Source organism: Arctopsyche grandis, chromosome 1, assembly GCF_051622035.1.
Source record: "Arctopsyche grandis isolate Sample6627 chromosome 1, ASM5162203v2, whole genome shotgun sequence".
Taxonomy (NCBI): Eukaryota; Metazoa; Arthropoda; class Insecta; order Trichoptera; family Hydropsychidae; genus Arctopsyche; species Arctopsyche grandis.
The window spans coordinates 5,449,548-5,468,082 of NC_135355.1; the positions used below are offsets into that span (position 1 = coordinate 5,449,548).

The 18,535-nt window shown below is 37.2% G+C and overlaps 3 protein-coding genes across 4 annotated transcripts in view; 2 read left to right on the forward strand and 1 right to left on the reverse strand.

Annotated features, from left to right (window-relative positions):
* The window catches only part of LOC143915120 (WSCD family member AGAP003962), a 21,632-nt gene extending 15,180 nt beyond the window's left edge, over positions 1-6,452 (forward strand). For both annotated transcript variants that reach the window (XM_077435564.1, XM_077435571.1), the window contains exons 2-7: positions 373-548; positions 701-890; positions 2,840-3,015; positions 3,091-3,166; positions 3,296-3,465; positions 4,992-6,452. In XM_077435564.1, coding sequence (XP_077291690.1) covers positions 420-548; positions 701-890; positions 2,840-3,015; positions 3,091-3,166; positions 3,296-3,465; positions 4,992-5,177 — 927 coding nt within the window. In that variant the 5' untranslated portion in view covers positions 373-419 and the 3' untranslated portion in view covers positions 5,178-6,452. The remainder of the gene's footprint in view (positions 1-372; positions 549-700; positions 891-2,839; positions 3,016-3,090; positions 3,167-3,295; positions 3,466-4,991) is intronic.
* LOC143915198 (fas-associated death domain protein-like) overlaps positions 1-18,535 on the forward strand; it is a 231,697-nt gene that overhangs the window by 164,306 nt on the left and 48,856 nt on the right. The window lies entirely within an intron of this gene.
* Positions 6,426-13,454, reverse strand: Septin1 (Septin 1). Its single transcript, XM_077435461.1, has 8 exons — positions 13,236-13,454; positions 10,966-11,158; positions 10,759-10,889; positions 10,557-10,684; positions 10,272-10,476; positions 10,031-10,191; positions 9,654-9,755; positions 6,426-7,587 (listed from the first exon to the last, which is right to left on the reverse strand). The coding sequence occupies exons 1-8, from the start codon at positions 13,257-13,259 to the stop codon at positions 7,461-7,463; spliced, it is 1,071 nt and encodes a 356-aa protein (XP_077291587.1). The 5' UTR covers positions 13,260-13,454; the 3' UTR covers positions 6,426-7,460.

Sequence of the window (18,535 nt, forward strand, 5' to 3'; positions counted from 1 at the left end):
TGTACCGTTTACCATGCAACCTTTTTTTTTTATCTTTCGACTTAAGATCTTTGCCTTCCGATATTTGCGATTTCGGTAATTTAACATTCCGGCTCGTCACGTAGACCCGTTCCATGCATATTTTTTCAATGCTACCCGGAAAGGCATAGCGGGTAGTATTCTTGTTTACTTTGTGCATGCTCAAAATACAACGCCTATCGGCGTTGGACAACATTCAAAGGGTTATAAAACACCGAACTAAATTTCAAAGTTTGTTATATGTACTTTTTATATTTTGGCAGTGCAAAATTTACATACATATTATTATTCTGCCTGTTCTAAGATAACAATGCATATTAATTTTTATGTTTATAATGTTTGTCTTTTACATAGATAAGGAAACATGAGTGGTGGGTGATGGCTAGTTTTGAATTAGCGACATGGGGGTGTCGCGGTGGCGAGTGGCTGCTCTGGTCGGTCTTTTGGCACTCTACTTGGCCGCAGCACTTCTTCTCTCTTCCGTAGCATTGCATGAGCCACGTCCTTTAAACAGTCTTCATTCCAGCAAAGTGAGTGAAATCTTATCTCTACCGTAAACATTAAAAAATTGAACACCCCGCAAGCAAATATCATAATATTAAACTTTCACATTGAAAACTATCCCACAATTCCATTTGTAAATGAAACACATGTACTAATAGTCAAATTTTTCACATTTCAGCTATCCGGCATAAATGGAATCGGTATGGGAATGAGATTGGGAAGCATCGGAAGTGGACGAGCTCGACGTAGCCGACCGAGATGGTGTAGACCACTTCGTTACCTGACCGATCCAAAGCCACCTGTAGCTTTAGTCTCATTTCCAGGCAGTGGAAACACTTGGCTTCGTTATCTACTACAGCAAGCTACAGGTATAGTGGAAATAGAGAAACAAATAGATAATCACTATATCAACTGACTGACTGACACCATTTTTGAAAAATGATTTTGTGACAAAAGGCTATATATTATAGTTTGATTTTATTTACTTTTCAATGTAAGTGTTCATTTCTCAAGATATTCATCATCTGTTTTTGCCCCATCTGTATTATGCATTTGAAAATGAATGAAAGATTACACTAAATCCTAGTTTTACCTCCCGGAGGGGGGAATAATCAATCTTTGCTAAGTTTGACCCATTGAATTCAAAAATGACAATATTTTTTGCTGGCGTACTCCAGTTTAAGAGATATGAGCGTTTCAATTTTTACAGATTTTTAGTTGTGGCAGTCATTAATTCAAAATCTAGTATAACTGTGCCAAAAGTAAGTATTGAAATCAATAGTCACATATTTTTTCTATAGATTGTAATTTTGTATGTCATTAAAACACTTATAATTAATTATCTAGCGAATTATAAGTCAGAATTTTTTTCCTTAATATTATGAGCTAATTTCGGAAATTTTTCACTTTATTACGTTTATAAGGGTTGGTTGTCAATCTCAATATATTTTTTTATTTTATCCGAACGTACTAATTCGAGTGGTTGATGATTTTAAATTATAATATCAAATGTAGGTATATAGCACAACTTGTGCTATTACGAATCAAAAACAGTGATCTCATACATTTCACACCAATCATCATCGCTCCTGTAAAAACATGCATAACTCGAGGACAACGTTCCCTTTGACCATTCCAGAAGAAAGAGTTCATCGCTCGATTGTAAAACAAACGATGCCATGGCTATAAAACACGTGTCCCGAAAACACGTGCCTCGAAAACAGGTCAACACGTGTCCTGGAAACGAAGACAAAGTATCTGCACACGGCATGCTTCAAGCCAGAACGTATATAAAGTGACGCACCAGCTCCCAACACCAGAGTGAACCTCTGGAGTTCAACCAGCTCACTTCTCCGAAGCTCACTTTTCGTACATATAATAACCGTTTTAACAATTGAACAAAAATAAAAGATCTTCTTCCAAACTCAACTGAGTTTCCATAGGCCGGGAAACGGTCGAAACCTTTAACCCGCCCTATACAAATGTTCTAGGCTCATCGCTCTTCCTTTGTATGTGAGATTGAGCGAACGTGAGCGAGTGAGATGGAGTGATGCGCTCTCCATTCTTCATCGCTCTCTTGTATCATCTATTTGTAGCCAGCAGTATGGCTCGAGAGATTACTGGGTTCGATCCCGTGCTACTCTTTAATACTACTGGTTAGACTTGGATATTTGTCACTCCAAGTCGATTGTTTATTATCAGAGTTTTCCAATTTATCTGATTTTCATTGTTGAAACGGTTCCACAAATTGGCAAAAATCATCCTACCTGTTGTCACAAATATTTGAATTTGATTTATGTATAATATAATATGTAAAAATGTATATACTAGTCTAAATACATAGATGTCTCGATGGATTAATTCAATAATTAATTGTTAAATTCGTGTTCTTCAGCCTCTCTAAAAATACAGTGATTTATGTAATTAAAATGCTGCAATGTTTGTAATTAATTGTCTAGGAAGACGCATTTAAGTATTGCACCTGTTAGGCCTTCCTGGTATCTATGTAAAAATAAAATTAAATAAATAAAAATAAAATTTATTTTTGTGCATGTTTAAACTCAGTTCAAGATCATTTACCGTTTCGATAAATCAAAAAATATTGACATTAAAAACCAATCCTTATAAACGAGATAAAGTGAAAAATTAGCTCATAATATTACGGAAAAAAATGTGTAGAAATAAAGAATATTTTCTTAAACGAGAGAAAGCCAACAAAAATCATTGTCAAAATTATCAAAGATTGATGAGTTTCCACTCGGGTATTTTTTTTTTATTGTTCAATGTTATTGCTACAATGAATTATTATTATCGTTAGGTATTCATACGGGTTCAGTTTACAAAGACTACGGCTTGCTGAAGAATGGATTCCCCGCTGAAGCAGTCTCCAATGGATCCGTGCTTGTGGTGAAGACTCACGAATGGGGCACATCCGCTCGAGCGTCTTTCAGCCGAGCTGTTTTGTTGCTTAGAGCTCCGGAACAAGCCATTCAGGTAAACGTCTGCCATTTTTTTTGCATCACATAAACAGCAACAACTCTCAAAATACAAATTGGTTCAATTTTTCAGGCCGAGTTTAATAGACAAAGCGGCGGACATGTTGGGTTTGCATCACCTGATCGCTACCGTCGAACGAAGGGAAAATGTAAATATTTTCACTATACATAAAGAAGTACTTATTTATACGTATTAGGATGTTTGAAATGTAAAAAAAAACCAATCTAATACTATTGTATAAAACATTCTAACGTTGATGGTGTCTATTTGTTTGTAGATTGGCAAAAGTTTGTGGCGGAAAAGCTGGTCGCTTGGAGGCAGACTAATCTAGATTGGCTTATGAACTTCACAGGTCCAATACATATCATATATTATGACGATTTAGTCGCAAACGTCGAGGAGACGTTGAGAAAGCTATTGAAATTTTTTAATATAACTGTAGATGAGGTAAGCTTAGTTGATATGTAATTTACAGCTTGAAAGGGACGGAATATATCTGCTATTTACTAAATCCAAACAATAAACAATGACATATTATCGAAACTTGGACATTGAATGTCAAAATGTTGCATTAAATTCAATGCGCATAGCAATGTGTGTACGATTTTATGCTTGGTATAACTAAATGTACATATGTGAGAGGTATGACAAGAGTAGGGCTGCCATACATGTCCCAATTTTTGGATCTGTGTCCCCGTGTCCCAGTCCACGATTCGGTTGTCCCGGTATTCTATTTATCTAAAAACTACTAAAGAAAAACAAGTAAATGTGAGAATGAAAGGTGAAAGAACTGCAAGGTTCAAGGAAAAGTGTGAATTTGGAGACTCTGCACAATCGTTTCACCATGTGACCTGCAATTACTTAATCGTATACACTGAGTGGTGCGAATGGAGCAACAGTCGCAGGCTTCAAAATCTAGGGGCGCCAAAATCGCCATTACAAATTTTAAATGAATGCTACAAAATCTCAAATCTTTAAGACAAATAATAAATACAATGATATATTTCCACCTTTTGAAAAGAAAACATTGACCATTTTAAAGTTCCTTTATTAATTGATAAATTTAGTTTGGCAGAAAATTAACTGAGTAACTAGAGTAACTGAGATAGAGGAGCAGGTGAAAATAATGAAATGGCGATATGTCCAGATGAATGGATAAAAGATGTACAAGAAAAGTGCTCAAAAGTCTAAGAAAACACCGTTTGTGTTTGTAAGAGGATCGTTTATTTTTGTTCAATTGTTACAATGGTTATTGTATATACGAAGAAGTTGAGCTTCGGAGAAGTGAGCTGGTTGAACTCCAGAGGTTCACTCTGATGATTGGAGCTGGTGCGTCGCTTTATATACGTTCTGACTTGAAGCGTGCCATGTGCAGATGCTTTGTCTTCGTCACAAGGACACGTGTTTTATCCGTGTGTTGAGCTGTTTTCGAGGCACGTGTTTTCAAGACACATGTGTTGACCTGTTTTCGGGGCGCGTGTTTTATGGGTATGGCATCGTTTGTTTTATAGCTATGGGGTCAGCGCCAGGACGTCGTTCATTTAAGAACGCGGTCGTGTGCCACGTGTAAACGTTTTTCAGGACACGTGTTATAGTTTCCTGATGACATCACTGTTGTGTTTCGTTCGTTTTACGATCGAGCGATGAACTCATTCTTCTGGAATGGTCAAAGGAAACGTTGTTCTCGAGTTATGCATGTTTGTACAGGAGCGATGATGATTGGTGTGAAATGTATGAGATCACTGGTTTTGATTCGTAATAGCACAAGTTGTGCTATATTCCTACAAGACTACAAGTGAGACGGATGAACAAAGAAAGGAAAGTATTTGAGGTTAAGTGTATGAGTATTGCTTAAAACAAATAATAAAAGTCTTCAACTAGATATGGACAGTGAATGACTATAATTATACTACATTCTTTAGCTTTAATTATGCATTGTATTTGCCATTTATAAAGTGTATTTAACGTTTTAGCAAATGTTGTTGTGTGCGTTGGAGCGCCGAGAAGGCATTTACAGACGGAAAAAGAGACTGATGAGTTTCGATCCATTCACACCCAATATGCGAAACGCTTTAATCGAAGAACAAGACAAGGTGTATCGGGTCATCAAGCAGAATCATCGGCTTCCGACGCCTCAATCGACCGCATCGACCAGATAACACAACTCCAATATGGCAAAAGTTGAAGCAATCTCGAAAAGTATTTAATTTATAAGTCTAAATGTATCAAACTGAAAAACTTAAACAGCAAAGCCTAGTTAGGTATACATAGAATATATAAATTGATCACATTAAGTTCACTATATGCACTCTCAACGGCGAGTAATTTGACTGCATAAACGGTGCACGGCCAACTGACACGTTTTAGAACGCTCTTCCATCCGAAAATATGTAGTTTAAGATGAATTTCGTGAGACATCAAAGACCAACCGAAAGTATGCGGGTTAGTGTTCATGCAACATTGTGGAAATCAATGAATTGAGTTATTGTCGAAGCATTTCCATTTCCTCAAACTGTGTCAGTTTATTTCGTATCATCCTGTTTGTTGTTATTAACGATGTTGAATATTTTTATACGTTATTTTATTCGCTTTAAAGCACAACGAATGACATTCGACGCTGCGATATACATATGATTATGGAATTCCATATGTGCAGTATTATTTGCATACTCTTCCACTCGTTAGGGTTTAATTGTATATATATATATACATATACGTATGTATGTAGGTAAATTAAGTACGTATTAAGAAATACTGGAAACATACAGGTATTTCATCCGGATTATATAAATCTCTGTATCTATATGTGTGTGTATTACGGGATTAAGTTACAGTTGCTCCAATCCCGCATTTATGGAATATGTGTATTATATTCAAAAACAATTTGTAGTTAAATACATATACATATTTATAAACTAGTCATATGCATTGTATGCATACTTGTTTCAATGATTTGAAATGTGATCTACATATGTAGTTAGTGGAAGCTGAACAATGACATGTGTTATTTTATTTACACGTGAATGATTTGTTTATTGATGTGCAAAAAAAAGGTATCATTGCGAATAAGACGACACACATTTGTGTGTACACTGTACATTCCCCGACAATAATCAAAGAAGACGGCATCAAAACGGCCTAATTTGTAACGGTTTTAATCAGAGTGAAGCTCTTTCAACAGTTAAAGTTGCAACGTAATCTCAAATATTTACGTATGTCTGTATATCGAACAGTAATTACTCACATAAGACATTCTGTATTATATTATTAAGTATTTACATAACCATATTGTATTTAAAAAGTTGAAATGTAAACAAAGGGTTGTAATTGTTATTATACTAAAACGTATTTAAAAAAAAAAAAACCTGTATTTACTCAAAATTACTGTATAAGAAAAATCTCAAGTTGATAAAATAAACTTTTATTAAGATTTTAATTTACATTTCATATAATTCACTATAATATTATATATGAGAAGAGAAGATACAAAATATAATGTATAGATAAAGACTACGAATACTATCGTACAACAAACTAGACACAATCACGGCTCATTTAAGAAATTGATGATTATTTGGTATTTACCGAACAGAACAGAGACGAAAGAAAATTAGTAAATATCCTAGGAACTGTTCACAGAAATTTACACAACTTGTACGTGTATGGAAGAGACTTTTTGTGCACTAATAAATATATTTATATAAATTAAACAATATCATTTTCCACTAAAAATAAATCAGTCTAGAATGTTGTCAAAATATGAGTGTGAATTATATTATTATTACTTTAAAATAAATTTACACAACATGAAATATATAAAAAAAAGTACAAAAAATACAAAAAGGACGCTTCACACATTGTATTGAGTAATAAAATAAAAAAACACCATACGAGCACAAAATTCACGAGTATGGGATTCATTCCATACAGAACTTCAAATTATTAGTGTAAAACGAGCCGAAATCAATAATTAAAACATCTGTATAAAAAATTAAATCACTAACTAAACTAATTACTTAATTAAATAATATACTTTTACTCGTCATCAATTAGTTTACAGACGAATATAAAACGCCAAGTCCTTAACAGCGCGCAAAGAGATCTACGAGAAAAGGGAAATACATACATATATTCGAGATTGGCGTTTCCAAATTTTTATTTAATTTCCAAATTTCAATCACCACATTAAAAAATAATGAACCGGCCAATTAAAATTCGATTTTTAATTAGCCATACAAACACACACACACACACACCATTCAATTAAATTTATAAACGTTGTTCATGATTCGCAGTCAATGAATTAGTATTAGTGTTTAATAAAAATAACTTGATACAAATATTCCTATTCCTCGCCCCTTATTGAACGATATTGTCGGAGGAAAAAATCCTAAATATTTATATTGCATTAACAATATTGCACGGGGGGGGGGGGGGGGAAATCATGCTTGTCCTTGCTGTTTCTGTAGACTCATCTGTCGCTGCATCTGATCGAGCATCTCTTGCATGCGACGAAGCTCGGCGTCCTTCTCCTGCAGAGCCTTATCGCTGTCGACACTGTCGACGGAACTGCAATGCAAACATTAATTACATATCTGTGACAAAGTACATACATACATACATACATAAAATAATAGTACTATTTCCCAAAATTATTGTAAGAGCATTCAAAGATTTGATACACTGTATTGTTAGCTTGATTTCATAACTTAAAATAAATTCGAATGTGACCGACCCACTACTTTATCTATGTATGTATTTGAGGAATATACAATAAAGTATAAATAAAAATAAAATTCGATAGTGAAACATAAATATATGTTCACACATGAGAGCATTTTCAATGTAAATTGAACGCAAATTCCGGCTGTCGGATTTTGTTCAAAAAAATTTTTTATTACTTTATATTACAATAAATATTATAAACATAAAATATCACGAAGAAAGAAATAATTTAAAACGTTAAAATAAAATAATGAAATATTGTTTTTAAATAGAATTACTACTTCCCATTTATGTCTTCCAGCCAAAACCTTATCAACTCTGACATAGTACATAAAGAATACAAATATAAATTTTGCGGTCAAATAAAATCGTGTGGTCACCACATTTTTGATTTTTCTAAAAGAAAAAATCCCACTTCCGGTTTTTTATGGTTGATTTAATGATTTTTTTTTTATTTTCATCACATTGATACAAGGATTATACTTTTTTAGGATTATAATTTTCTCGTGAAGAGCCCACACAGAAGACAAATCGAACAAGAGTAAACTGGCATTCATCAAATGTTCACCGAACCATGTTCACTAAATTTTATATAATACTTGGTATTAACCTTAACGTATTCTATGGAAGCTTTGGGCGACAAGTCTGTAGCGCGGCAGTCTTCCATAGAATTTCTGAACTTTGCACGGGATTTTGAGCCTTATATGCGCCTATTTCAACTGTTTTAAGGTTCAAAATTGGTTGGATATATTACTGAGAGTTGAATGCCATCTATTCAATTTGCTTAAAATGAATATATACCAGTAAAAATCAGTTTTTTGTGGAACCATATTGAAACCTCGTTTATGTGACGTCACGTCTGTTGAACAATGGCGACGATACGTCTCAATTGTATGAAGAATGATTATTTGACAATTAAGCCAAAACTACGAGATATATTATGTATTTTACTGTTTAAAATAATATTTTATGTGTTAATTAACATATCTGGTTACTTGAGTAAATATTAAAATCTGTATTTAAGATCGAAAACTCGATTGCCAAATTCACGAAAAAGGTGCGGCGTACAGGGCTTGTTCGCTATATTTATTGCCGCGGGCAAAGGGTTAAACGTCTAAATATGAAATTTAACTTCAATACACTAAAAGGTTTCTGAGAAAAACATAAAAAGCTTCGATTCTCTGGGGTAAAAGTATTACTTCCGGTTGGTTCCGCGACAAATCGCTCACGCGACAAATCATTCACAGGACAAAACTTTCACGCGAAAATCGCTCACAGAATAATTCGTACGTAAAAAAACGTTTTTTTTGTGCTAAAATTTTTTTGCGAACATGAAAAATTGTAATGCTTGAATAAATGCTCTGCAATCGAATCGAATATCAATTTATAATTATTAATTAATTGTCATGTCTAATTTTAAAATTAAAACATGACGAAATCCAGTTTTTATATTAAAGTACATTAAAGTTTTCATAATTACTTGCTCTGAAGTTTGGTAACATGATACACAAAATTTATCAAACGTTTGTATAAAACAGACAAAACTTTTCAAACGTATTCATCACATTCATGTTAAGGTAAGTTATTTAATTTAAATATTTACATGTCACAAAGGTTCGGTTAGCGGTGTGGGAGATAATTTAATTAAAAAACTTAAAAAAAAAAAAGAACAACTATAAGGGGAGGTGCTATTTCCGGTCAACTTAAAAATTTGAAACAAATTAACGTCGTATCGATAAGCATTTTAGCAACCGGTACCAAGTTTCAGTTCGATAGGACGATTGAACGGTGTTCAAAAAATCCCCAAAATACACACATCATGAAATCGTGATCAGTGATCGATTCCTCGTTTGAATCAGTCAAAATCTCGAGTTCAAATTTTCTATTGTTACTACATTAAAAATACGTACGCGTTTCTTTTCGGCATGGGAGTGCCTTTGGCCAGACGTTCCGATCGATAGTTTTCATAGTGAACCTCCTGGGTGACTTCTTGAAGATCTTGCATATGAGTACTGAAATCGGCATTTGAAAAACATCAATTATTATTCATCGAATACGACAACATGTACGTACGTACTACTTATCCGAAGAAATTCAAACATGCCGATCAGACACTTTTGGAAGTGACACAGAATTAGCATTCCACACACGGACCAGTATTGACCTCTATTCGACAAACACACTGTTTGCGATCGTCATTCAATTCGACACGACGAATAGAAATACTGCTTATATATATATATATATATATATATATATATACATGTAAATAGATAAAAATAATAACATGAGCATCGTCCTAAGCTTGATGAAATCACAATGTTCAGGATTTTCAACTTCGACAACGCCCCAAGGATAGAGACGACCTCTCACACGGCGACCTTTCACCTCTAAGAGTGCCGTCGCTCCGCAGACAGCAAAAGGCACAGCATCTCTGAGTTGTCTCATCTAAAAAGAAAAAAAAGAGAAACAATACAAAAACGATATACTTTAAGATTAAAAATAAATCAACAGAAAAATCATCCAACCTGCTCCTTGTATTCTTCATCTTCGTCACTATCACAATCCGGTAGGGGATAAATTTTAATACCGTTCTCCTTAATTTCGCCCATAACTCTATCTTTCAACCGTTGCATTTCCTTTTTGGTGAGCACATCTGCTTTAGCAATTACCGGTACAATATTAACTTTATTATGAAGCTGTTTCATGAATTCAATATCCAAAGGTTTCAATCTAAACAGATGAATAGAGATGTTGGTGTGTCAAAGGTTAATTGTTTTCAGTTACTAAACAAAAACAAAAACGAGACAAACCCATGTCCAGTCGGTGAAATGAAGTAAAAACAGCAGTGAATTCGATTGTCTACAATGTTGCGGCGATTCAGACCACTCTCGTCTCGTAGAAACCGTTCAAACTGATCGTCTATATACTGAATGATGGACTGTGAAGATAAAAATCGTAATAAATTAAACATCGCACAAAATCCAATGAAACATTCGACGAATAAATTCAAACCTGAAAGCAATCGGTGTTATCGATAGCGTCTCCGTAACCTGGCGTATCCACAACGGTGAGTCTCAGTTTAACGCCGCGCTCTTCGATTTCCACAGTAGACGCGTCCAATTTCACAGTCTGGTTAGTCTTTTCTACAACAAAAAAGAGTCGGTTGAAATTTAAAAACATCTTTTACTATCCAATTTTACATATTCCATTTGTACGTACCGACTGCGTCCGGAATGACTCTCTCCGGATACAGATCCGTTAAGAATAGAGAGTTCACAAGGGTCGACTTTCCCAGGCCGCTCTCTCCGACCACCATCAGAGTGAATTCGAAGCCTTTCTTTACAGACTTTCGATGCACTTGATTGGGCAAGTTGGCAAACCCAACATATCCCGGGGTCTCCAAACCTGAAAACTAAATAAAAAACCAATACATAATACTTTCGACTGAAATTGAAAAAAGTCCTAAACACACGTGATCTCAGTATAGCACTTCTACGATGCTACGTTTTCAGCATCCTTGTATGTATGGGACAGAAGCATGGACCCTGACGGATGCCACATGCAAGAAACAAGAGGCATTTGAGATGTGGACATACAGAAGGATGCTGAGAATCTCATGGATGGCGCGTCGTACCAATGCCGAGGTGCTTGCCCTGATGGGAAAACATGACGGAGTGCTCAAAAGTGTGAAAAGGCGTAAATTGGAGTACTTCGGCCATGTGATGCGGAACGAAAAATACGATCTCCTGCGCCTAATAATCCAGGGGAAATCGTAGACCAACGCAGTCGGAAAACATCATGGCTAAAGAATCTTCGGCAGTGGTACGGCCTCAGCATCCGAGCAGCAATGGACAAAATAAGAATGGGACATCTTGTTGCCGACGTTCTAGGAGGACATGGCACATGAAGAAGAAGATAATACAAAGACTACTATTTTAATATTTTAATATTAATTTAATTTCTTTACTACTACAAAGATTTAACGGTGCATTTAAAAAAATTTGCTTTGCTACTTAAAATGAATCATTTGCGCATTAGAATAAAAGAAATTTCGCATTAAATAAATATAATTTCTGTTAAATAAATGTTACATTGAACAATATTGCATTTGTAGTAGGAAATAAATAATGTTTCGATCATTTGACAATTAAAAAACATGAAATGATAAATGAAAAATATGGTGCTTGGTCATTATAACGCTCGAGTAAGTGAATATATGCATATTTCGTTCATTTTAGATTGCTTTATATTCTTCTGTCGTAAAAGAAAATATGCTGACCTAATTAAAACAATGTATTTGTAGTCTTTCAAATGATTAAGTTTATTTTATTTATTATTTACTAGTGATTTTTTCGTTCGGTATTTGTAAAATAATTTGTAATATAATAACCGCTTAAACATGGTTAATCTAATAGTAAACATTAATTTGTTTTTTTAATAAATGATAGTAAACACAAAGAAACATATGATTTTATTTTTTCTAAAATTTTAACTGATATACAATTATAAACCGTCTAATTCCAAAGTCGTACAAACGATAACAAAGAATAATGAGAACATTTATAAAGATCTAATTATAGATCACGGGCTTTTAACCTGAAGTTCTTTGACCTTTCGGAGATCTCCACAAAGCATACAGATGTATGCTTTGTGGAGGCTTTCTTCAGATACATAACTAACTAAACCTGCTCGCTTTTCTTCGTCGCCATACACAGCTAAAGTAACATTTATAGCTAAATAAACAACAAATCCAAATAAAGATTAGGTCAGAACTTTATCTATATATAAATTTATGTAAAATAAAATAATATTACAACAGTAAAACCTGTATTTATAAAAAATTTCAATTATAATTTGCTATTATATATATATATATATATATATATATATATATATATATATATATATATATATATATATATATATATATATATATATATATATATATATCAGGGTTGTGGAGTTGTTAAAAAATACGACTCTAACTCCAAATTTCGCATATCTATGGAGTGTTAATACATATGTATAGTGAGTTGATGGAAATCATTAACTTTTTCCTTTCAATATTTATACTAAATATATTATCTAAAAATATGAGAAAAAGATAATGCAACTCAAATCGGCAAACATTAATTACCGGTGAGTCACTTTTAGTTGGTAGTTCAATGTTCATATACATTAGTGAGTAAGAAAATATTCGACTCCAATTCCAACCAAATATACAAAAGAAAATTCTCAACAATTCATTAATGGTTTTTTTTTTTAAGTATTTTTGCAATGATTTTGAATCCTTCATTTGGCATAGCAGGATGTATTTAATTGATTGAAAGAATCATATGATAATTTGACGTGATGTTGGTGAAACATAACGGCAAGGATGCGATGGAAAGGTCGATCTAGATCGCATTTTTGGAGATCGGAAGTCGAAGAAAGTGGGGCGAGGCTCGGAGAACGGACGCGTCGGAATGCGATGACGTTAAGCCGCTTACGTTTTTGAGCGATTCGCTGGCCATCTTGCGCTTCTTTCTCGGTCGTCGTTCCAACACTATATCCTGAGGATCCCCGAGGCGAAGTAGCGCTGATCTGCGATGGCGAGGACACGCAGGAGACGAAGGCGAGGAAAGCGAGTCAGACCACAGACCGCACCGGTATAACGAACGAACCGTACCTATTATACTATGCTGTCTGCTCTATAGTGGGCCGTCTCCGCCCACCACTGCTGCCACCGCAACCATACTTTGCTGCAAATGTCAAATTTCTTTCAAAATGATTTATTTTCTTTTCATTCTGCTTTTGATACGGTATACCAGTATACGGCCCTCATTCGAGGCTCGTTTTTCAAAATATCCACGCCAAAAAAGTACACAAGTAAACGAATAAAAATAATTAAATCATCCGAGGGAAAACATTGAGTACAGCCTCTTGAATCCAAATATTTATGGGAACTAGTCTTATTGTGAAGGTCTTCTTCACCACCAGTCCGCCATGTATTGTAGACAGATTCGTCTGTGTTCGGTATTAATACAACTATATGTTGAATGTGGTATTTATTTGGTAGTAACACGTATACACAAGTATGGTTAATTGTTTGTAAAAGTATGTCGTTCAGAGGTCTCTGGATGTGGTAGAGTGTCGCTGGCTCGGCATTCGGCTATGTCCGGCTAGTCTCTGGATACGGTAGAGTGTCGCTGGCTCGGCATTCGGCTATGTTCAGCAAGTCTCTGAATACGGCAGTGTGTTGCTGGCTCGGTCGGCTGGTTGATCTTCCAAGTCCGTGTAGTGAAGTGGTGGCTGGTCAGGAGCTGTATGTCGACGCTTGCTGCTGTGGGTCGACTCTTGCTGCTGTGGGTCGACTGGCGTTGTTTGGGTTGTACCTCCTTTTATAGTGTTTCTGGAATCGCCTGACCGATGGTGGTGGTTTGTTGATGCGTAAGAAAGGAATGCACTGTTGTCGAGGCGTAGAATTTTCTGGAACGCTTGATGGAAGTGGTTATTGATGCGTGCAAGCATTTAGTTGTTGATGCGTACAAGAGGAATGCTTTCGTCGAGGCGTAGTATTTTCTGGAATGCTTGGCGCTGTTCCGCTCGATGTATTTTGTTGTTGCGGAATATTCTCGAAGGTTTCGATGACGATGACGACGACGAGATTCCTACATATTTATTTATTTATTTATATATATTTTAGCTATCAAGCTAATTTAAAAATACATCTTAATTATTATACTTAACTCTAAAATTTATAATTAACTTATATGTACTGTCCCTCACAGACGTGTCTCTTCGCACCTCACAGGAATGCATCCATGTTTTTAGCAGACCTGACGCACTCAGGGAGGGCATTATACATGAGCACACCCCTGTGAAAAACACCCCCAGCCGTCTTATTCTTTCTTACTCTACTTACAACTAGTTTGTCCTTATTTCTAGTATAAAAACTATGTTTATCTCTATTCCTTATTATATAATCATCAAAATACTTAGGTAATAACTTATGATCTAACTTATAAACAAAAGATAATGTACTAATATTTAGACTAATTCTAATACTCATCCATCCTAATTCATCTAACATACTTCCAATACTCTTAAATCTACTCACATTCAAAATAGCTCTCATAGCTTTATTCTGTATTTTTTGAATTTTTTCTAAATCTTGGCCACTAAACAAATTAAGCACAGTGGCACAATAAACCACATGTGGCAAGACAATTGAATTAAATATGTAATATAAATACAGTAAAAATGTTATATACTACGGTATTATAGAAAGGTTTAAGGTCTGTTCATACTTAACAGCACTGCACGACTCCGTTTCAAATATGTCATTTTATTACATTTCTATTCATATCTACCTACACGTCGCGATCACGTCACGCTTACAGCACTTTGGCCGAGTGAAAGGCAAAATCGGCTTACTTATACATCATAGGCCATGACGATACGGCGCAATATTGCTTACGTCGTATTGTCGAGTACTTGCAATATGAATGCATACACGTGCATTCGTAACTACGCGTCAGAATACAAGTCAGCAAAAATGTTTCCATGTTTATCGAACGAAAAATTATGTATAATCGCGCTGTCCGAGCCAAAAACCCTCATGGCCGTTGGTTGTCCTCTTACGGCTTCGGCTTTTGTTTGCTCTCTTTTTACACCGACCATCTGTCAGTCGCTCTAGATTCTCCCGTGGGTCCGGCGCCCGGTGATCCCGGCGCGGACCGCCAGATGCAGCGTCCCTCGTAAAAGCCGGCCTCGAATTAAGCCCCGAACTCTGGCCCCGTGATCCACCCAAGCGATCACGGCGAGCGCTCATTGGCATCATAGAAGCCCTCCATAATAGAAGGAGTATGGCTTCTTCCATAGTCGTACCACACCGACTATACTCGACCACGTGTTCGACCCAAGCCTCGAACACGGCGAGCTCTCAGACGCTCGTGAGACTCCGACCGAGAAGGTCTTGGCGTGGCTGGTCTACCCTTCCTGACCAGCCACAGCCTACTCGATCCACAGGCTCCGCCATAAAGGGGCACAGGCGCCGAGAAACTCCCCGGCGCGCCATCTATTCATCAATAAAAACGAGATCATAACCGTTACTCTTTTGTATAATTCCCCCACCCCGCACCGTTCCAGAGCAAGCTGATCGAGACGACGACACACACACTCACACACAGCCGCTGGTCACCCATACATATACACACATTACAGCTGCTGCAGCTATCGTTCACCAGTTATGATTGATTTGCACTTGTAGGGATATGGCACGACTTGTACCATACGAAACTAGGCCGATGATATTTCCCTCATCGAACTTAACCCTTTGTGTCCCAGTGGTACCGTGGAATGACCACAATTTCATTATTTTTCCCTAGTGTCCCAGTGGTTCGATTTCGACACCACTTTGATTTTAGCGTTACCAGAGAAAAAAAGAAAAAAGAGGTTGGGCCACAAAGGGTTAATCTGTACAAATGACATCATTGCGTCCTGTTCTCGTACAAGAAAGTCAGCCTTGGCCGAAATACTTCGTCCAGCTTACCCATAAAGCGATTCGACTCGCTCCATATATGCAATCACGAGTACACGGGAAATCCCAAGGAGCTACGCAACTACGCATCAAACATAGAACACGAAGGAAGACTTCAACCCTGTTGAAATCTTCCAGAACGTGATCTCACCAGCCCAGTTACATGTTGCTCAAGCAACACCTTTATAAACCAGCGCATCGTCTTCAGATGCCAGTGAGCTTCAGAAACTCGACCCGGCTCGTTCCATCGAATCCCCTACCTACTTCGCTGTACATACAAATTCAAAATACTGTATTAATCGAGTAATAAAGATCCTCTTCAAAATACAACTGAACTTCCACAGGCCAGGAAACGGTCCAAACCTATACACTTATAGGACAAGTTGTAGATTTCGACCGTTTCCCGGCCTATGGAAACTCAGTTGAGTTTGAAAGAGGATCGCTTATTTTTGTTAAATTGTTACAATGGTTATTGTATGTACGAAGAGGTTGGGCTTCGGATAAGTTATCTGGTTGGACTCCAGAAGTTCATTCTGGTGTTGGGAGCTGTTGCGTCGCTTTATATACGTTCTGGGTTGCAGCGTGCCGCGTGTAAATGCTTTGTCTTCGTTTCCAGGACACGTGTGTTGGGAACACAATAGGTGTTGACCTATTTTCGAGGCGCGTGCTCGGCACACGTGTGGTTTATGGGGTCAGCGTCAGGACTTCGTTCGTTTGAGAATGCGGTCGTGCCACGAGTAAACGACTTTTTAGGACACGTGTTAGTTTCCTGATGACATCACTGTTCGTTTTACGATCGAGCGATGAACTCTTTCTTCTGGAATGGTCGAAGGGGACGTTGCCCTTGAGTTATGCATGTTTGTACGGGATCGATGATGAGATCACTGGTTTTGTTTCGTAATAGCACAAGTCGTGCTAGATTCCTACACACTCATGTAAAGAGGACCATAGACGCTCCGGATTATCGGACCGGAATTCGTTGCGAGAAATCGTGCAATTTTTCGTACGATAGAACTGAAATGGTAGGGGCCCATACACGCTCCGGCCGCGTCTCCGGAATGCGTGCGATGTTATGAATTTAACGTCAATTCTCAGTAGTGATTGTGCGGTGCGAGCAGCGGCATGGCGACAACGACAAAAGACGACGCTCTCGCTATTGTCGGTTTAGTGGTAGCTCTGAGGTACACCAAAGAAAAAACCCATCGAAAAATTTGGTCTAAATAATGGTTACTAAAAATAAAGAAGTATTCACATATAAACTTGATGAATGAACTTAGATTCATGCCAAAAGATTGGCATAATTATATGAGGATGGACGAGGATACTTACCTTAAGCTTTTATCGTTAGTGGCACCAATCATTGAGAAGAAAGACCATAATGAGAACAGCAATTTCACCTCACGAAAGATTAAGCGCCACGTTGCGATTTCTAGCTACAGGAAGAAGCTACGAAGATTTGAAACTTTCAACTATTATATCACATCAGTCTCTCGGCTCTATTGTTCCAGAAACCTGTGACGCTATTTACAGAGTTTCATAGAAGGTCAGCAACAACAATAGTAAAAAAAAAGAGGTATGTAATAAAAAACAAATCACGCACGCTGGGCTGGGCTGGGAGAGGGGGTATCCACCGTCCGGCGACAATACAGAATTTCGTTCGACGTCCGGCCAGCTGAAAAAGTTTCAATCTGACGATGAATTCACCTACAAACGTTCCGGCCTGCGTCGACATCGATCGCCGGACCGACGGCCGGTCCAATAATCCGGAGCGTCTATGGCACCCTTAAGGTTTTGATATTTATGATTCTGAACGATAGCTTCAGCAGCTGTAATGTGTGTATATGTATAGGTGACCAGCGGCTGTGTGTGTGTGTGTCGTCGTCTCGATCAGCTTGCTCTGGAACGGTGCGGGGTGGGGGAATTATACAAAAGAGTAACGGTTATGATCTCGTTTTTATTGATGAATAGATGGCGCGCCGGGGAGTTTCTCGGCGCCTGTGCCCCTTTATGGCGGAGGCTGTGGATCGAGTAGGCTGTGGCTGGTCAGGAAGGGTAGACCAGCCACGCCAACACCTTCTCGGTCGGAGTCTCACGAGCGTCTGAGAGCTCGCCGTGTTCGAGGCTTGGGTCGAACACGTGGTCGAGTATAGTCGGTAGACATAGTCGGTGAGGCACGACTATGGAAGAAGCCATACTCCTCGGAGGGCTTCTATGATGCCAATGAGCGCTCGCCGTTATAGGGAGGTTGAAGGTTTTGGACCGTTTCCC